Source organism: Ovis aries, chromosome 6 (genome assembly GCF_016772045.2).
Source record: "Ovis aries strain OAR_USU_Benz2616 breed Rambouillet chromosome 6, ARS-UI_Ramb_v3.0, whole genome shotgun sequence".
In the NCBI taxonomy this organism is placed as follows: domain Eukaryota; kingdom Metazoa; phylum Chordata; class Mammalia; order Artiodactyla; family Bovidae; genus Ovis; species Ovis aries.
The window spans coordinates 103,631,977-103,650,689 of NC_056059.1; the positions used below are offsets into that span (position 1 = coordinate 103,631,977).

General features: G+C 55.7%; 1 protein-coding gene across 4 annotated transcripts in view; it reads right to left on the reverse strand.

The window, feature by feature from the left end:
• Positions 1 to 18,713, reverse strand: part of WFS1 (wolframin ER transmembrane glycoprotein) — a 44,677-nt gene that overhangs the window by 16,959 nt on the left and 9,005 nt on the right. For 2 of the 4 annotated variants that reach the window (XM_042251622.2, XM_042251623.2), the window contains one exon: positions 6,688 to 6,920. In XM_042251622.2, coding sequence (XP_042107556.1) covers positions 6,688 to 6,919 — 232 coding nt within the window. In that variant the 5' untranslated portion in view covers position 6,920. Of the gene's footprint in view, positions 1 to 6,687; positions 6,921 to 8,717; positions 8,823 to 14,653; positions 14,788 to 18,713 lie in introns of those variants that run through there. The other 2 variants (XM_027971171.2, XM_042251624.2) reach the window with 2 other exon arrangements.

Sequence of the window (18,713 nt, forward strand, 5' to 3'; positions counted from 1 at the left end):
GACTGAATTCACAAGTCCAAGGTCATGGAAGATTCAAGTGTAGATCTATTGGCTAAAAAGATTATTCTGTCCATGATTAATTTTCCATAGAAGTTATTCATAGCCTGACATTTTGTCATGAAATGAAAGGAGGGCCCTGGAAACTGTCCCCTCCCCCGGCACAGCCCATCTCCGTGTTCCTGCATCTCTCACGGTCCCACAGGCCTTTAATGGAGATGATCTGTGTCCAGCAGGTCTGGCCCATCTCCATCCTCTGGGGCAGGACACAGATCAGCAAATGCTGAACAGACAGAGGGGTGAATGGATGGGGGACCGACAAGGAAGGGTCTCCAGCTCTGTCTCCCCAAATCCTCGCACAGCGCCTGGGACATGTGTGGCCCACAGATTGAACTGCCAAGCTCAACTTCCTGATCTGAGCAGGTTCTAAGCAGAAATGGACAAGGATGAGTACTGAGCAAGTCAAACGCTCCCACTCTTCAGGACCATCCCAGGTTCGTGGGCTGGGGAGCCTCAGTCACCCCCTCCCAGCAGCCCCGAGGGCTCTGCCAGCCCCTTGATGTCCACCAAGTTCTCCTGGAGTCAGCTGGGAGCTAGAGAGAGAAGCTGGCTTCCAGTTTCACCCGGCCGCTGCAATCTAGATTGGCTGGAGCGCATTGTTTAAATTGCTGAATGCACGCCAAAGGCTCTGAGAAGAAGAGCACAATCTGAAACACGCAGTGAGCAACTGTGTTGCTCCTGTCTCTTGGGGCTGCTGCCCTTCTACATCCTTACTCACTGGCCCCGTGGCAAGGCCTTGGCCTCCCAGAGTCCCTGGTCCTCTCCTGATGCCCGCTGCGTGGGCTGAACTGAGGGAAAGGTGACAAGAACCCAAGGGCATCCCGCGTGTCCTTATCAGTGTGGGCAGCTGGGTCACCCTGCACCCGGGGGTGCCCCATCAGCCTTCGAGATGCTGGCTCTCATGAACACACAGGAAGGACAAAGCCTTGCGACCCTGTCTCTCCCAGGGGCCTGGCTGAGTTCTAAGGCGGGGGTCCCAGCCAGGAGGTCCCAGCTTCCCACAGGCCCGAGCAGGAGTCATGGACCTTGCCCCTCATCACTCATCCAGCAGACATTTGCCAAGCACCTGCCCTGGACCGGTCTAGATGCCGGGAGCCAAGGGCACTGAGCCAAAAGAGGTAGGAGCGCCAGCTTTCCCTGCCCACCCAGGGTGCCAGCGAGGACAGCCACAGTCCAACAGTGGAATCTATGGAGGCGCCAGGAGTCATCAATCCTGATGGGAGAGGCTTTTCGGAGGAGGTGACACCCAAGACTCGGAATTCAAAGAGGAGGGGAAAGGTAAGGGATGAAGGGCATATTGTCCAGTTTCCTGAGATCTGAGGAAGCCACCAGACCCAAGAGAGCCTCACTGCCCCAGCCATCTGTCCTCACGACAGGTCATCCTAGAGTGAGGGGATCACAGGGATGCTACGGCAACCAGACAGATCAGGGCTTCCATCAGAGTCAGGATAAATAATCCAGGTACAGAGCTCCTGAGATCATCACGACAGCACCTCCACCGGACAAGGAGAAACTGAGTTTTTATGGCTGTGACTTGTCCCCAGGGAAGCAGGGACTCAGCGCTTTGCATCCAGCCCCTCACCCCATCACATCCCAGCCTTCCTCTCACCTCCTGGCCTTCCTCAGGGCCCATTCCTGCTGTCCAGCTCTGAACCCCACTGCGAAACCGCCTGCCCACCCCCCAGGCCCACCTGATGACTCCAGCCAGAGGCCTCTCCCCTAAAGCCCAGTCCACCCACAGCCCTGCATCGCCACTGGCCTCAGCTCCCACGGTTGTCCACGGTCATCTCCATGTAACAGAAATCACGCTGCTCCTCTCATTTAAAGGCTTTAATGCTCCCCAGAACACCCATTCCCCATATCCTGACCCTTGAGGCCCTACTTGAGACTGTCTGACCTCTTGACCCCACGTCCAACCGCTGCCCAGAGCCACCAACCTTGGAGCCCTCACGCCCTGTGTGTCTTGCATCGTTTGGGCCTCCCTTCACTGACCCGGGGTCTCCCTCCTAGAGGTGGGCCCTGCCTGCCCTGCCCACCGTCTCCTGCACCCGCCGGGCAGGCCCTCAGTTAACACTGCGGTGTATGCTTCCTGGCAAACGGAACCCTCACCAGGGGTTCCAGACACCATTCCTGTCTGCAGCCCTGTGGCCACCTCAGCGAGTGCCAGCCCCACACTCAGAACTGGAGGCCTTGTGGACTTGGCACTCCTGAGGGCCTGTGAACCCTGCAACCCACCGAGGTTGGCAGAGAGGGCGCCTCGTCCTCCGCGGCCCCTGCCTGGCGCCCCCCACAGAGGACAGAGTTACTTGGTTCTTCTGTCTCTCCCTTCCCTTGAGCCTTCACCCGCCTGAGTCTGAAGACCAGCCTGGGCTCCGACCCTGGCCATCCCTGCTGTGCTGGTACGCAGGGCACTGCTCAGAGCCGCGATGCAGGAGGCAGGCCCAGGGCCCCGGGCACTCCAGAGCTCCATCTGTGGTCACCGCTGCCACCGAAGGCTATCACGGTGGCTGAGCACAGACTCGCAGACTATGTTCCATCTCAACTTGACCCCTCACCAGCTGGTGGCCTGGGGCCCTCTACTTAACCCCTGATGCGTGCTCCTTGGAAGAAAAGCTATGACCAACCTAGACAGCATATTAAAAAGCAGAGACATTACTTTGCCAACAAAGGTCCATCTAGTCAAAGCTATGGTTTTTCCAGCGGTCATGTATGGATGTGAGAGTTGGACTATAAAGAAAGCTAAGCGCTGAAGAATTGATGCTTTTGAACTGTGATGTTGGAGAAGACTCTTGAGAGTCTCTTGGACTACAAGGAGATCCAACCAGTCCATCCTAAAGGGAGTCAGTCCCAACTGTTCATCAGGACTGATGATGAATCTAAAACTCCAATACTTTGGCCACCTGATGTGAAGAGATGACTCATTTGAAAAGACTCTGATGCTGGGAAAGATTGAGGGCAGGAAGAGAAGGGGATGACAGAGGATAAGATGGTTGGATGGCATCACCGACTCAATGGACATGAGTCTGAGGAGACTCCAGGAGTTGGTGATGGACAGGGAAGCCTGGCGTGCTGCAGTCTGTGGGCTCACAAAGAGTTGGACACAATTGAGCGACTGAACTGAACTGAACTGGATGTGGCTGGAGAAGCGAGTTAACGCAGACAAGGACCACAAGCAAGGCCTAACCTGGGAGGTGTGATGCCATCTTCCTCTTGCTGTTACTTACTGGTACTTGACCGATGCTCAGACTTTGCTAGATGGACAGGGGAGTTAATGAAAACTAACCCCAATCCCTCCCTGGGTGGATGATCTCTGAGCTGTGCAGGGCTGGCAGGGCAGGGTCTGTGTGTTCAATTCAGCGATGGTGACGGCACTAAGGAAAGGGACGCTGCACAGCCCAGAAGTGTGGGGTCGGGAGCCCAAGGCTGCCAACCTGCCCAGAACTCACTCAGTACTCTCCGCACCTCCCCTTGGGGACAGAAGCCAATCAAGACCACATCTGTTTCCTGACTCTCCTTATCTGAAACTGGCAGTCTTGACTCGGTCTGTCCTCGGAGGCTGTTTTGCTTCACCCAGATTGAAACCAAGCATGTTTCCAGCCCTGGTCTCCACGCCCTGCGGCTGCAGGGTGGTGTTTGCGGCTAGACCAAGATTCCAGATCAGGCCCGGGTCTGCCCAAAGGACTTGGAGACAAAACACAGATCTCTGAAGGAGATGTGGAGCTCAGAAGGGCCCAGTGGGTGTGTTTCTGGGGTAAGCTGGGCATTAGTCCAGCACGATTACACAGGGGAGCTCAGGCTTGGTTCACCCTCCAGAGTCTGGAGGTCCCTGCAGCTCTGCTGGGGGCAGGGGGCCTTATGGGACAGGAGACTGAGGTCACCCCTACACCCACCATCACTCAGTGCTGGCCACTCTGGCAAGGCAGGGGCTCGGTTTCCTGGTCTCTAAATGGGGACACGGACAGAGCCCTCCTCTCAGGCTGCCGTAAGGGGTCACGTAAAGCCTCCAGGTTCACAGGGCACCTGGCAGGTGTTGCCACCACGCGTCTGGTGCCTCTGCACGGAGTAGGGGTGGTACTGAGCTGGAGGTGGTCACCTCAGGCAGCCGGCTTCTCAAGGGGAAAAACGAAACGACAAGGCTGGCTGAGCAGGAGAAGGGTGGGGTGGGGGCTGAGACCCCCTTAACTTACACGGAGCACCTGGGGGAGAGGAGGACCCTGTGACCACAAAGGTCACGACATCTTGCCTTGTGCTGGTGCAAATCACGAGAAAGCACACGCACATGCGCGCGCACGCACACACAGTCTGCAGCACAAGCCTCCCAGGGGGAGAGAAGAGGCTGACACTCACACGAAGCTGCTGCATACACACAGGGCCCGAAGCTGAGGTTAAGGCCGGTCACCCAAGAGGGACTGGGTGGGGCCCTAAAACTGGACAGATGCCTCAATGCACATGGTGATGCCCCAGGAGGGGCCTGGAGAGGGGTGGGGGTGGGGGGAAGGCTTGATGACACCCACGCAGCACATCGGGTTCTGCAGCTCGAGGCACGGACCCCTTCCCCCACACCACCACACAGGCACCTAAGGGACCAGGGGCCTTGACTCAGCACTGCGTCCCACGCGCTGGGCTGATGAGCATGAGGTCCCAGCATGCAGGCTCCACGTGGCTGCTCTAACTTCACAGAAACAGTCTCAGAGAGGCCTCCCAATTCCCAGGAGAGGGCACACAGCTCAAGGTCGATAGCCCAGCCAAGCGTCCCACCCCGGCTGTCTGTACCCTTCCTGCACCACCTCGTGGCTCCGGATGCTCCATACATAAACAGCTCGTATGGAGAGACGCGTGCTCTGGCGTCCCAGCCGGGGTGGGCAGGAAATCAGCACTGGCGCCAAACCAGACAGCGGTTTTCAAACTGCAGACGTCGACCCAGAAGGTCACAGAACCAACTGAACTGCCCAAAGCAGCATTTGTTTGCACATAAAAGCAAGATCATGGAGACCTACCAGACAGCCAGGCACACAGTAAAGGCAAGTATTGCTTTGGAAATTTCCATTCCCACTGCGTGTGCGTGCGCGTGTGTTGTGTGCTTGCAGGCACGTGGGCGTGGGCGCCAGGTTATGACTACGGTACATGTATTTCTTACTGTGGGCAGAGGTCAGAAAGTCTAACAGGCAGTGAGCCATGAAGAGAAGCCGCGGGGCTTTCACCATTCCTGGAGCTTGTGTCCCCAGCGGGCTCTGTTTTGATCACTGTACCTACAGTGAAAGCCAAGGCCCCTATTTCACGGGGTTGGTCACTGTGAGTACAAGACAGACATACTGAGAAGCACTGCGTGAGTTATTAGAAAAAGTAACGTTGATGCCAGCTATATTTTCCCCAAACATCACAGCCGGAGACCCAGGGATCCTTGCTTTTATGAAACTGACAGCAAGGCTTGAGGCTTTTTTTACCTACAACAGCCCCCGAAGCGCAAAGGAGCCTTTCACAACAGCTCCTGTTATAGCCCACTGCCCGGTCCTGCTCACTCCTGCTGTAGCTCAACCTCAAGCCTGACACACGAGCATCACACATCCGATCCTTCCAACCTTCTTTCCACCCCGTCACCCAGGAGGTCCAGGGCTCTCTCCAGGCCAAGCCCACCCAAGGCGAGGTCAGTTCTTCCCTCCGGCCCTTGCCCGTGCTGTGCTCTCTCCTCGCTGCAAGCTCCAACTTGCTCAGGCATCCTCTCTTCCCAAGGCAGGCCTCCAGCTCCCTCCCCAGCCCAGCACCAGGGCCACCTCTGTGATCCCCAGGCCCCATGTTTTGGGAGACTGTGGACCCCTTAGAGGCAGGGCTCACCTGTGCCACCAGGTAATGGCCGCTCAGGGCTGGCACCAGGCCGTGCTCAGTGAACAGCAGGTAGACTGACCAAACCCTGGCGACCCTCCCCCAATGTCAATGGCATGACAACCAGCAGTCCCAGCCCACCTGGGGCCTCACACTATCTCATCTCAGCCCCTGAGAAGTGCTTCCTGGGACAGACTGGAAACCTGAGTGGGGGGCCCAAGAGTGGACTGGGGTTTGGGGCCATCCTTGGCTGCTGGGCCTGGGCATGGAGGATGGTGGTCCAGAGGGCAGCAGGGACCTGGGCCAGGGGCCAGGGGCCAGGAATTCCAGGGTGTCAGCTGGCCTCAAAGGGCAGTGGCCACGGGGGGCCCCCAGACCAGGCAGAGGGACTTGACCGAACGGTCACCTGAGAAGTGGCCATGGTGGACAAGGGATGATGACGTGGGCCGCCCCGAGTGCTGGGGGGGACCAGAGGGGAGCCTGGCTCCCGCCACCTCCCACCACACAGTGCCTGATGCAGACCACCTGCCGAGTCGCTGAGCAGGTGGGAGCCGGTGCATTCGATGATAAAAAAAGGAAGGAAGCATGACATCTGCTGCAGCCCAAGTCTATGAACTTGGGAGCAAACCCTGCTGGGAGGTGGGAGTCGACAGGCCTGGGTGGAGTGGTTGGGCCCGACTTCAGGGGACGCCCACCCGCGAAGGAACCTTGCAGGGGCATCTGGCCCACGTGCCAGGACCCAGGTGTCCACGGCCCCCACAAAACACCCCCCACGGAGGACAGTCCGGCATCCCGGGCCCCGCCCCTTACCTGTTCTGTCCATCCTCTCTCGGCTCCTGGCCCGCGAGGCCTGGGGCATGGCCGGAGCGGCTGGGTCTCTCGCATCCGATCCAGGTCCAACTTGGGGTCCAGGAGCGGGGGGCGCCCCGCTGAGCTCCTGCTCCACCGAGGTGGTGGCGTTGAGCCGTGAGCGGGCTTGTGGCTGTGGTGGCAGCGGAGGCTGGGCGCCGGAGGGGCTCAGAGGAGGGGCACTGGAAGCCATTCTGATGCGAGAAAAACCGGGGGATCAAACACATGAGGCCAGCCAAGCCCAGGCTGCCCTGGCCTCTAGCTTTTGGTAGAGAGACAGGATGGCAAAGGGAAATGGAAGGGCGCTGCCCAGCATTCCACGTGGTCTCATTCAATCTCACAACAGCCCCCGCAAAGACACTCCCATTTTACAGATGAGGAAATTGAGGGAGGAAACTCGCTCAAGGTCCGCTGGCCTGGCAGGTCCCACAGCAGCCATGAGCTGGGCCCTTAGTCTCCAGGACTTGAGTCCCGAGCCTCAGGTGTACTCATCTGAGAAATGGGGATGTGGCAGGTTGGGAGGCTTCAGTGAGATGGTCCACATGGAGCCCTGGGCACAGCATCTGGCTGTGCTGGAATGAAGCTGGTCTCCCAGTCTGTCCACTCAAAATCTGTGCAGGGACCTTATTTGGAAGACGGGGGTCTTTGCAGATGTAATCAAGGATCTTGACAAGAGAGCATCCTGGCTTAGGGTGGTCCCTAATCCAAGGACTGGGGTCCTTATAAAAGGGTAACACAGAGACAGAGAGGATGCCACGTGGAGGAGGAGACACAGCTGCAGGCCCAGAGACACCAACAACACCCAGAGTCAGGAAAGACAAGGAAGGACTCTCCCACAGAGTCCCCCAGGACAACCAACCCCGCCGACATCCTGATCGCGGACTTCTGCCTCCAGAGCTGTGAGACGAAAAATTTCTGTTGTTTAAAGCCACCAAGCTTCTGTCAATTTCTCCTTAGAGCTCTACGAAAGGAATACACTGGCACAAAGTGGAAGTTTAAAATAAACTTGAGAGGGGATTCCCTGGTGTTCCAGTGGCTAAAACTCCGAGCTCCCATTGCAGGGGGCCCAGGTTCAATCCCTGGTCAGAGAATTCGATCCTACATGCTGCAACAAAATTATCCTGCATGCCTCAGTGAAGACCTGGTACAGCCAAATAAATGAATAATAAAATATTTTTAAAAAGTAAACATGAGAAGCAGAGGGAGGGAGGGAAAGGGGAGAGGAAGAGGCGTGGAAGACAGGTGTGGGGGGAACAGCCCCTGGAGCAGGATGTGGTCAGGCCTGGCCAACTCCAAAGCCCCCACACCAGGCTCGACCCCCAGGACACAACTCAGCGAGCCTGACGGCACCGGATACGAGCCCATGCTAGACGTGGGTGATGGAAACCGGGGGGCTGGTGTGTCGGAACCGATGACTGGAACAGACTGGCAAGCAAAGAGAGCTGATGACAAACAGGGGCAAAGGGCTCGATTAGTCAATGCTGCTGTTTAGCAACAAGGCGAAAATCACCACTGACACAACTGAGGGCGACCATGAGCCCCGGACTATGGGGCTGAGAGCTCCAGGCCTTCCCCAGCCCCAGGACCCCAAACCGGGGCCCTGGGGAGCGGGGACGGGCTTCCATGGACACAGACACTGAAGCAGATAGGACCGCGTACACTGAGTGGGGTATCCCCAAGGATCCCATGGCCCCCACCCCAGGCTCAAGGCCACGTTCACCCTTGAGGAAATGAGAGCAGAGGTGAGGAAATGAGAGCAGAGCAGGGAAAGGCCGGGGGTGAGGAATCCGGCTCCCAGACCAACCCACCACGGCCACTGTGCTGCCAGTTCTGGGGTCCTGAGCGGGTCACATTCCTCTCTGTCCCTCAGTTTCCTCGACTGTAAATGGGGGTACTGTGAGGACTATATGAGATCACAGATCGGAAGGGCCAGGCTCCCAGGTATCCAAAGTGTCCAGCTCCGGCTCCCTTGAGCCTGCAAAAGTGGGTACCTGAAGAGTGCCTGGAGACTGCCGTCACCGGAAGAGTCAGAGGAGGCCCCAGAGATCAGACCTTCATTCTCCAAAGGACCCTGGAGATTTCAATCTGGGCACGACTCCCTTGGAGGGGCCGAGCCCTTATTTTAAAACATCCCCTTGGCTGCGAACCAAAAGCGTATCAAGCCACACGGATCTCTGCTTGGAAACCAATGCGGTGCTCGGTGCTGTTCCCGAACGCCAGGCTTCCGGGAACCAAACAAAGAGGCAACTTTTGTGAAATCCATCATCTGGGTAGACGGGCAGGCAGGCCCCGTGGGCGGGCGGCCAGCTGCAGGGGGGCGGGGAAAGTCAGCCGTGAATTCTGCAGACAGAACCCAGCTGTGCAGGTCCCCGGCCGATCGGAGACAAACCACGCGGAGTCACGTCTGACCTCACCATCTCCTGTGGCTCCCACTGCCCCGGAATCAAGTGCTACCTTCCTGGAGTTGCAGAGGGCAGCGGGCCTTCGGAGAGCTGACTTACACCAGGGATCCTCTGTCACTACTAACAACGCAACAAGCATGTCTGGAATGTGCCCTTCTTAGCAATTCCCACCGATTTCTCCTGGGGGTGCAGGTGGGGGTGGCTGGCCCAGGAGGAGCGTCCTGCTGTTACCCGGCTGCGATGGATGGTGAGATAACCTGTCCTTCCACGCTCACCCCCTTTCACAGACAGCAACCTTGGCTCCAGAAAGGTGAGATCCCTTCCCAAGGCCTCGTAGCTCAGAGTCTTGGAGCTAGAATTCAAAACCACAGAGCCTCTCATTCAGAAAGACCTCATTTCTGAAAAAGAGGCCTCTCAAAATCTGCCCACCTGCCTCTGCGATCCAGCCCCACCGTGCCTTCCCTTCCCCCACCACTCACTTCCAAACCTACAGTTCTGTGACCCCCATGCCTTAGCTCTTGAAGCGCCCCCCAGACCTGGAAGTGTCCTCTCCGCCAGGACCAATCTGACATGTTGCTCCGACACGTCGTTCAAATCAAGGGCCCAACTCGCCCCCTTCTGGGAGTTTCCCAGCTGCCTCTGCCCCGAGTCCTGTCTCCATCACCTGCTCTCAGGTAACCACACAGCACCCAGGGCATGTCTCCTGGAGAGCCCTCTCTCTGCCAGGTGGACAAGAAGAACTCACACCTGTCTGTCTCCCCATCTACAAGGAAGGACGGGTCAGGAGGGACAGCACCATCCCTCACCATCAGGACACAATTTTTCCACCAATAGCCAACACAGGGAGTGCATGTCAGTTCTACCTTTCATTAGCTACTTAGGGCTTCCCTGGTGGCTTAGTGGTAAAGAACCCACCTGACGCAAGAGACGCGGGTTCAATCCCTGGTTTGGGAAGATCCCCTGGAAGAGAAGATGAAAACCCACTCCAGTATTCTTGCCTGGAAAATCCGACAGAAAAGAGGAGCTTAGCGGGCTACAGTGCATGGGGTTAAAGAGAGGCGGACAACTGAGCGACTGAGCACAAAACCTCACAAGGCCTCACTTCACCCATCTGTGCAGAAGGAATAATGCCTCCAATGAAGGGGTGCTCTGGGGCACAAGGGTGTGAAGAAAGAGAAACCAGCCTGCAAACTACCAACCATTAAAAAAAGCACCATTTCTCCCAAGTGCAAAACAAAGGCACATTCAGTTGAGAGCCACCTTATAATAGAAATTTCAGGAGAACAGGTAGCTTCCCTGGCTGGCATCTTGGGCTAAGTATCGTGCATGTCACATTACAATCACAATGAAACTTTTAAAGTGAAATCTCTAGTTAGTGAAAATGGACGAACAGAGGAGGATTAATTTTCAGATTTCCTGAAACTTTTATGGATCAAACGCCTTATTACTTAAAAACAAACAAGATGACCCATCGCCATGGATAGGTCACAGAGACCACAGATGCTCTCCTGGTGGAGGGACCCACAGTGGTGTCTGGTCTTCCTTCTCTGACAGTCTTCTTTCCGGCATCTCATTCACTCAGAATACCTGCCTCCGTGCTTTGCAAGGTACATCTGAGGTAGTCTGGCCTGGGGGGAGGAGCCCTGGCTGGAGAAGAGCCGGCCCCATCTCACTGTGTGACCAGAGAAAGCAGGTCCCTCCCTCCGGCCCTGCCGGCATCCTGAATCCCAACCACAGAACGAGAGCATCAGCATCGCGCTCCGCCCCATCTCCAGGGCTCCTCCAATGCCTACGAGAAGGGGGGTGGTCAACCCGACTGCCACCCCAGGGTCAGGGCAGTGGCTTGGAACCTGTCATTGTGTCAGATCCAGAGTGGCCGGCATTCTTTCCACATGAGCACCCAGGCATAATTTTACCCCAGCAAAACACAAAAACGCCAGCAACCACAGAGCTCAGTTGAGGGTCTGCCACCCCTGGAAGGGGGCTGCTGGGACCACACAACTACCGACAGGGGGAGAAGGGCAGCATGTGGACTTCAGCGCACGCTCTCTGCTGCTGCTGCTAAGTCACTTCAGTCGTGTCTGGCTCTGTGCGACCCCATAGACGGCAGCCCACCAGACTCCTCTGTCCATGGGATTTTCCAGGCAAGAGTAGGGGGAGTGGGTTGCCACTGCCCTCTCCCAAGCTCTCTAACCCTTGCTTATAAGGGCCACGCCCACTCGGCTCTCCACCCCCAGGGGACCACCCCACCTCTGAAACATGCCCTCAGGGGAAGACTCAAAGACATTCACGAACTCTGATGCTAGCTGCAAGGGAATAACCTGGGATGCCCACTGTTTCACACCCACCCCACAATCACACCCAACTGTGGACCTCCACGTCTCTGCTCTTACAGAACACCTCTCAGGTGTGTCCATCATACATTCCAGCGCCGTCCAGAGAGGGCAGATGTGAAACTCACAGCCCCTCTAGATGCTGCTACACTATACAGCCATTAGCCACGACTTGCGTAAGAATATTTAAAGGTAAGGACATGTTTGTATAACTCTGTTGAGCAGGATTTAAAGCAGCATTAGATACTGCCCTGAGTCTATTTAGATGAAAACAAAATGCATCTGTAGAAAAAGATGGAATAAAATGCACCCCCTCCAACAGATAGCAATAGTGTTTACATCTGGGTGAAGAGGCTAGGTGTGTGCTCAGTCCTCAGGCATGTCCAGCTCTTTGTGATCCCATGGACTGCAGCTTGCCCTGCTCCTTTGTCCATGGGATATCCCAGGCAAGAATACTGGAGTGGGTTGTCATTTCCTCCTCCTGGGAAACTTCCCAACCCAGGGATCGAACCTGTCTCCTGCGTCTCCTGCATTGGCAGGCAGATTCTTTATGCCACTGAGCCACTGAGGTAGTTTTATTTTATTCTTTTTTCTAAATATGCTCCCCTAATTTTCTATAATGAATGTGAAGGTTTCTGGAATTACAACAAAACGTTAATCCTGAAACCCATCTGTGACTGAGCCCAAAGCTAGAGGGTTCCGGGGTTCGCAGGGTCTGGGATGTCTGCTCTGGCCTGGACAGCCCAGCCTCCTGGCACGAGGCTGGTCAAGACAAGGGCACAAAGCCCTTGGAGATTCCCAGGTATCTATTTTTGTCCCAGAGTCTTAAGGGCCAAACCAAGGAACATTCCAGCTCTACCAATGTGCCAAGTTCACAGGACTAAGGGGGAATCAGGCTGGGGATGCCCCCACCTGGCCAGGCTGGGTCAGTGGGCATGGACTGTGGGCTGATTCTGTGCCTGGCCTGTGCTGGGCCTCCCCACCCCACTGAGGATCCCACAGGGCCAGCCTTCGTGAACTCAGTCCAGATGGGAAGGATGACACCTAAACAAACCACCACCAGGATGGCCTACTTGGCAGGGGTGGGGGGATGGGGGCAGCAGGCACAGAAGGGGTCCAACCTCAGCCGTGGGAAAGGAGCAGGGCGGGGATTCTCCACGAGAGGCCTGGACCAAGCCTTCAGGACAAGCCAGGCAAGGGTGAAGGAGGGGGAAGAACGGAGGTGTTTGGGCATTTCAGTGGGGGACTGCCCAGGAGAAAAGGCAGTGGACAGAGAAGGAGATGGCAACGTGGTGGGGAAGGTGCAAGTGGCACAGAACTGAGACTGGGCAGAGGACACAGGGAGGAGAACAGAGGCTGAGTGGACAGCCAGGAAGCTGGGGCAGGCCCTAAACAAGTGCCAGGCTTGGTGCTGGGGCTGAGCCCTGGGCAGAAGGAAAACTGAGGGCTGAGCTGCAGGGCAGTGGCAGTTTGAGGCCCATCCAGGCTGTGTGGGGACAGGCCAGGGAGACCAAGGAGGGAGCCGGGCAGCCTTCCAGGGAAAGTGAGGAGGCCTGGCCTGGGGCAGGCATCTAAGGACAATTCCTGGGCCAGGAGAGACAAGAGCATCCCCAACTGAACGAGAGGGTGTGGAAGCAGAATGTGGTCTGACTGATGGGGCAGGGCCATGGTGGTGGTGCCACTTTCTGGGAGGGGATCTGAGGGAGGGGACGGAGTCATTTGAAGCATGGAGCAACCTCTCTACCAGAACCCTCTCATCACCAGCATCGTGGACCAGGGTTTGGTCTCTGTCCAGGCATTTTGGGGACTGAACTAGGATCCCCTCTGTGACCAGCCCCCAAAGGCCTATCCAGACTTGGCCTGGGAGGGGCAGGGGTGGCCTGAGTGGGGAGCCCTCCAGATTCCTTCTATCTGGGAAAGAAGATGAGATGTGGTCTCCGGGCAACCTTTCCTGTGTCTAGTCAAGGCCCAGCTGCTGGGGGGAGCAAGAATATAAAGGAACCTTCCTCCAAATCCCCGTCAGATGCCAAGGGGGCACCGGTGAGAATCACAGCCCCTTGGAGACGAGCAGCAGGGAAGAGTGACCTCTGGGCTTCTCAGCACGGCTTCCTCACTGGGGCTGTAGTGAGGGAGACAGCCAGCACACCAGGTATCCCCGGCACTGCTTCCTGAGTGATGGATCCCGGAAGAAGGGAAAGCCCTTTACAAATGGACCCTGTGCCAGGGGTCACTGTCCAAGGTGAGGAGAGGCAGGCATTTGTTCTCAGCGACTGCCCAGGAGGGGCACTGATTTCCACCAGGCTCTGCCCCATCCACTGTGGGGTCTTGGGCAGGTCATCAAACCCTAATGAGCCTTGGTTTCCTCATTTGTCAAATGGGTCCATAATCCCATACCCCTAAGACTGCTGGGAGAGTCAAATACTGTGTGTTAGTTCCTCGGAATTTCTTAACATCAACTACAACCACTGGTGTGAGAGGTCCCAGATCCATCACACCCAGAAGAGATGGGTCAGATTTCCCAGAGAGTTTCCATCTGTCAAAGCAGAAACTGATGTTCCCCCGAGGGCTGGGATCACCTGACCCTCAACACACACACACCATCAGCAGCCCTCATGGCGGGGTAGGGGGTGACAAGCGCCTTCCAGCGGCCCCAGGGGCACTGAGGGCAGCTCAGGGTCTCATCGAGCAGGCCGAGAGCCGCGGGGGAAGGGCCATCGTGACGGGGCAACTCGAGATCCACGCTGTGGAACGCAGGGGGCAGGGGCGCCCCCTTCCACCCACCGGGTCCCCAGCGCCAAGAGCTGCCTTCCTCTGAGGCCGGTTTTCCCGCTGGCGGTGGCGGGGGCGGGGAGGGGGACGGGGCGCGGGGAGGGTTCGAAGCCGGGCTCGTGGGCGTGACGGTGCTCAGAGCGCGCGGTGCCCCCACGATGCCCGGGGAGCCCAGGCTTGGGGTTGAGGGGGCGCGCATCCCCGGGAGGAAGCCGCAATCCAGGCCCGGGCAGGGGGAGCCCTGAGTGTCGCGGAGAGGACGGGCCCTGGCCCTCCAACTTCTGGGGAACTTGCAGGGAACACTGGTACCAGCCGCCCACCGCGCAGATGGGGAAACTGAGGCCGAGGCGGGCGGCCAGTCCAGGTGCTCTCGGTTCACTTTCCAGGTCCCGCTGCAACCGCCCCTCGCCCCGAAGTACTCACCGGCCCGTGAGTGGGCCTCACGCGGCGCTGCGACGCCCTTGGGCCTCCGAGCTCGCCACAAAGTTGATCGGCAGCAGCTGGAAAGACCAGGGCCGAAGGAAAGCAGCCGGGACCAAGCGGACTGTGCCGGTTTCAGTGGAAGCCCGTGAGCGCAAGCAGCAGCGCGGGGAGGGGAGGGGCCTGGGCGGGGCCTGGGCGGGGCCGCAGGCCGTCCTCCACTCCCGACGCGGCCCGGAGGACGCGGCTCCGACTCGGCCCGCTGAGCGGCCGGTCTGCCTGCCAATCACTCTGCACCTTCGCCAATCACAGAGCGCCTCGGCGGCTACAGCCTACGGGCCCATGGCGCGGCCAAGCTCGAGGTCGCCGGGAGGGCGGGTCCGGCCCGCCCACTGCGAAAGTTTCCGAGCTAACTCGGGCGGTGCGGCCCAGACCGAACCCTTGCACGCCACGCCACACCCACAGGGCGTCCGGGTTGCTGTGCCCGGCTGCTCAAGACGGGCGAGGCTCAAGACGACCTTTCACCCAGTACTCTGGCCCCAGGCTCCCCAACTTCAGATTTATTATCATTGCTTTTACAATATTAACTGACACGTTGAGGGCCTACTATGCACCAGACGCCTTAATTTTCGGCCCCATCAAAGATGGAGAGGGCTGCCCTAATGGAGGAGCACGAATTGGAAATCCCATTAAATGTGACTCATTTAACCAAGGACTGCTTTAAAAGCACAAGATCAAAAGCAATATAGCATGCGTTCACAGAGTAATTGTAAAATTCGTTTAAAAATATCTATTACCAGCCCAAGAAGTGGTGTAAGGATGAGGCAGTCTGGAAACCCTCTTCTTTCGGTCCTGCTCTGGGGTCTGAGCCTGAAGAAGGAAATGATAACCCACTTCAGTATTCTTGCCAGGAAAATTCCATGGACAAAGGAGCCTGGTGAGTTACAGTCTGTGGGACTGTAAAGAGATGGACTGGACTGAGCGACTGACACTACCCCTGGGGTCTGAGAGGGGTGGTTTGGAGATGAGGGCAAAGGTCTATTCTTAAGCCAGGCCTTGGGGTTGAGAGGCCTGGGTTGGGCTGTGTCTGCTCTATGTCTGATCCTCACAGCCAACCTGAGATGCCTGTCCTGGGTTATCATTGCAGACTGCGCCTCAGAATGACCGCTGGAAACATGTTACCAACAGGTTGGGAGCAAAGATTCCATATGGTTCCGGAGATGAGGTCTATCTACTGAACACACTACCTCAGGGAATTTTTAAAGCCTCGTGATTCACATCAGTTTCCTCAGTTTATTCCCAGGTGCCCCACCTCTATCCCATCGCCATCTTCTCGTGCGACCCTGTGAGGCCCACAGAAGAACGAAGGAACCAGCATCCAGCAGCACTTGCTTTGCTCCAGGCTCAGTTTGGGGGCTTTCACATGGTTTTCATTTCACCGCCAATAACCCTGTGAGGCAGGTAGCATTGGCTTCATCTTTCTTGATGAGAAGATTAAGGCTCTAGGCATAGATGGTTTATTTGTCCAGAGTCACACAGAATTCTTTCCCCCATACAATATACTAATTACAGAAAACTTGGAGGATTACACAAAATAGGAAAAAGAAAAAAAAAAAAACCACAGGCTATTACTGTTCACATTGTGTAATGGTTTATGCATATTTAAGGAAGGGTTTCCAGAAATCACTGTGATTACACTGCACGTGTTGGTGCATGTGTGTGTACCTTAGGGCAGGGATTCCCAGCCCCCAGGCTGTGGGTTCCACAACAGGAGGTGAGTGGTGGGCGACTAAGCAAAGCTTCATCTGCCACCTGTCATTGCTCCCCATCATTCATGTTACTGCCTGAACCATCCCCCCAACCACCCATCCATGGAAAAATTGTCTTCTAAGAAACTGGTCCCTGGTTCCAAAAAGGCTGGGGGCCAAGGCACTAGGGCAAAACCCTAGAAGCAGAATCACTAGATTCTGAGAGGATTCTTCACATCTATAGATACATTTTTCTAAAACAGGCTTCTCAAAGTTACTTCCAGTGTATCTCCAAGGGGCACACACTAGCTTGGGCAATTACTTTATGTTTTGCTCTTCCCTAATATGGTAAGTGGAAAATGGTCTCTTTGCAATTTCAATCAGCATTTCCATGGTAACTCAGAGGCTGGACATTATATATTTCTTAATTTTGAGAAGCATTCACTCTCTCGTTTATATATTGGGAGCTTAGAGGCTCTTTGAAAATGAATCAGATGAATTTCTTTTATTTCTAACCCAAAGATGGGTATCTTTGAAGGAGGAAAAGGCAAGCCACTTTGGAATTCTTGCCGGGAATATGCCATGGGCAGAGGAGCCTGGCGGGCTGCTCCCTGTGGGGTTGTAAAGAGTCGGAAACAGCTGAGCACGCGCACACACATGCCCTCATCCTTACTGCCCACCCTCTCCTTCAGCTCAGAGGGCTGGAGGCTGACCCGAATGGCTCCTGCAGCCCACCCTTGAGAACCAGCAGCCTTCCTTGCACCTGCAAACCTGGGAGCAGAGACGCCTCCTCCAGCATCTCGACAGGAGTTTTCCAGTTCATTTGTCACTGTCTACAAGAACATAAGAGGCTTGTCGTCCACTCCCACTGGCTGGCCACTGCCTAGGAGACCACCATCAAGTAGAGGACAAAACCTTTGAAAGGACCCAATAAATAGAGGAAAGAAGACAGAGTAAACAGTTCCTCCTGGGAAAGGAAGAGAGAAAATGAATTACAGTCAGAGCACAGAAACATTTAACATACACCATGGGCTTCCTTGGTGGCTCAGATGGTAAAGGATACGCCTGTAATGCGGGAGACCTGAGTTCAATCCCTGGTTTGGGAAGATTCCCTGGAGAAAGGCATGGCAACCCCCTCCAGCATTCTGGCATGGGGATCCCCATGGACAGAAAAGTCTGGCAGGCTACAGTCTATGGGGTCACAAAGAGTTGGACACGACTGAGCAACTAAGCACAGCACAGTGCATGGAATGAAAAAGCTTTAAAAGTCATAGGTAAATTCAGAAAGAAAACAGTCAAGGTGGAAAAAAAAAGTGAAAACCTGGGAGATAATGTGGAGGAAAAACACATGAAAATCATCAGGGAGAAAATGGGAGGCTTGCAGGCAGTTCACCCCACTCCAGTACTCTTGCCTGGAAAATCCCATGGATGGAGGAGCCTGGTAGGCTACAGTCCACGGGGTCGCTAAGAGTCAGACACGACTGAGCGACTTCACTTTCTCTTTTCATCTTCATGCATTGGAGAAGGAAATGGCAACCCACTCCAGTGTTCTTGCCTGGAGAATCCCCGGGACGGGGGAGCCTGGTGGGCTGCCATCTATGGGGTCGCACAGAGTCGGACACGACTGAGGCGACTTAGCAGCAGCAGCAGCAGGCAGTTCTAAGAGGTACAGCATTTAAAGAACAGGCACTCCAAAAGGAGCTTGAGGGGAAGCAGAAATGAAAGAAATGCTAGTAGAAAATGTCTCGGGGGCTGAAGCTATGCCATAAAGTCTCCAACTCCAAGGATAAGGAGAAAGTCTTGCAGAGTTCCAGAAAGAGCCAGTCACATCCAAGAGAAGGAGAATCAGAGCAGAGTCATATTCCTCAGTGACTTTGGGACAATATCTAGGGATTCTGAATGTTGGACACTGAGACTTTCCCCTCCTGTGCTAAAATTCATGTGTCAGGGCAAAAGAAGGGAAATAATCTGACATGGCCAGACACAGAGAAGGTCCCTTTTACCCACAGAAGTTTCTTTCTCATCAACACAGTTCAGTCAGAGTTGATATCCCAAGATAGAACTCAGAAAATGGTGGTGAGCAATGACCCTTGCAAAATTGATGGTTTAATCTAAATATGCCTGGGATTCTGTACCATAATTGCTAAGTAGGGATTCTTGAAACATAAGCCACATACTGTAAGGGAAACCTGTGTAGCCTGGAAGTAAAAACATAGAATTGATCTTAGCAAAACCGAGGAGAAGAGGGAGCAAGGGGTGGAGTGGAAAAGTTCAAGGAGCTGAGTAGAATTTCTGACTTAATGGGTGGACGTTGG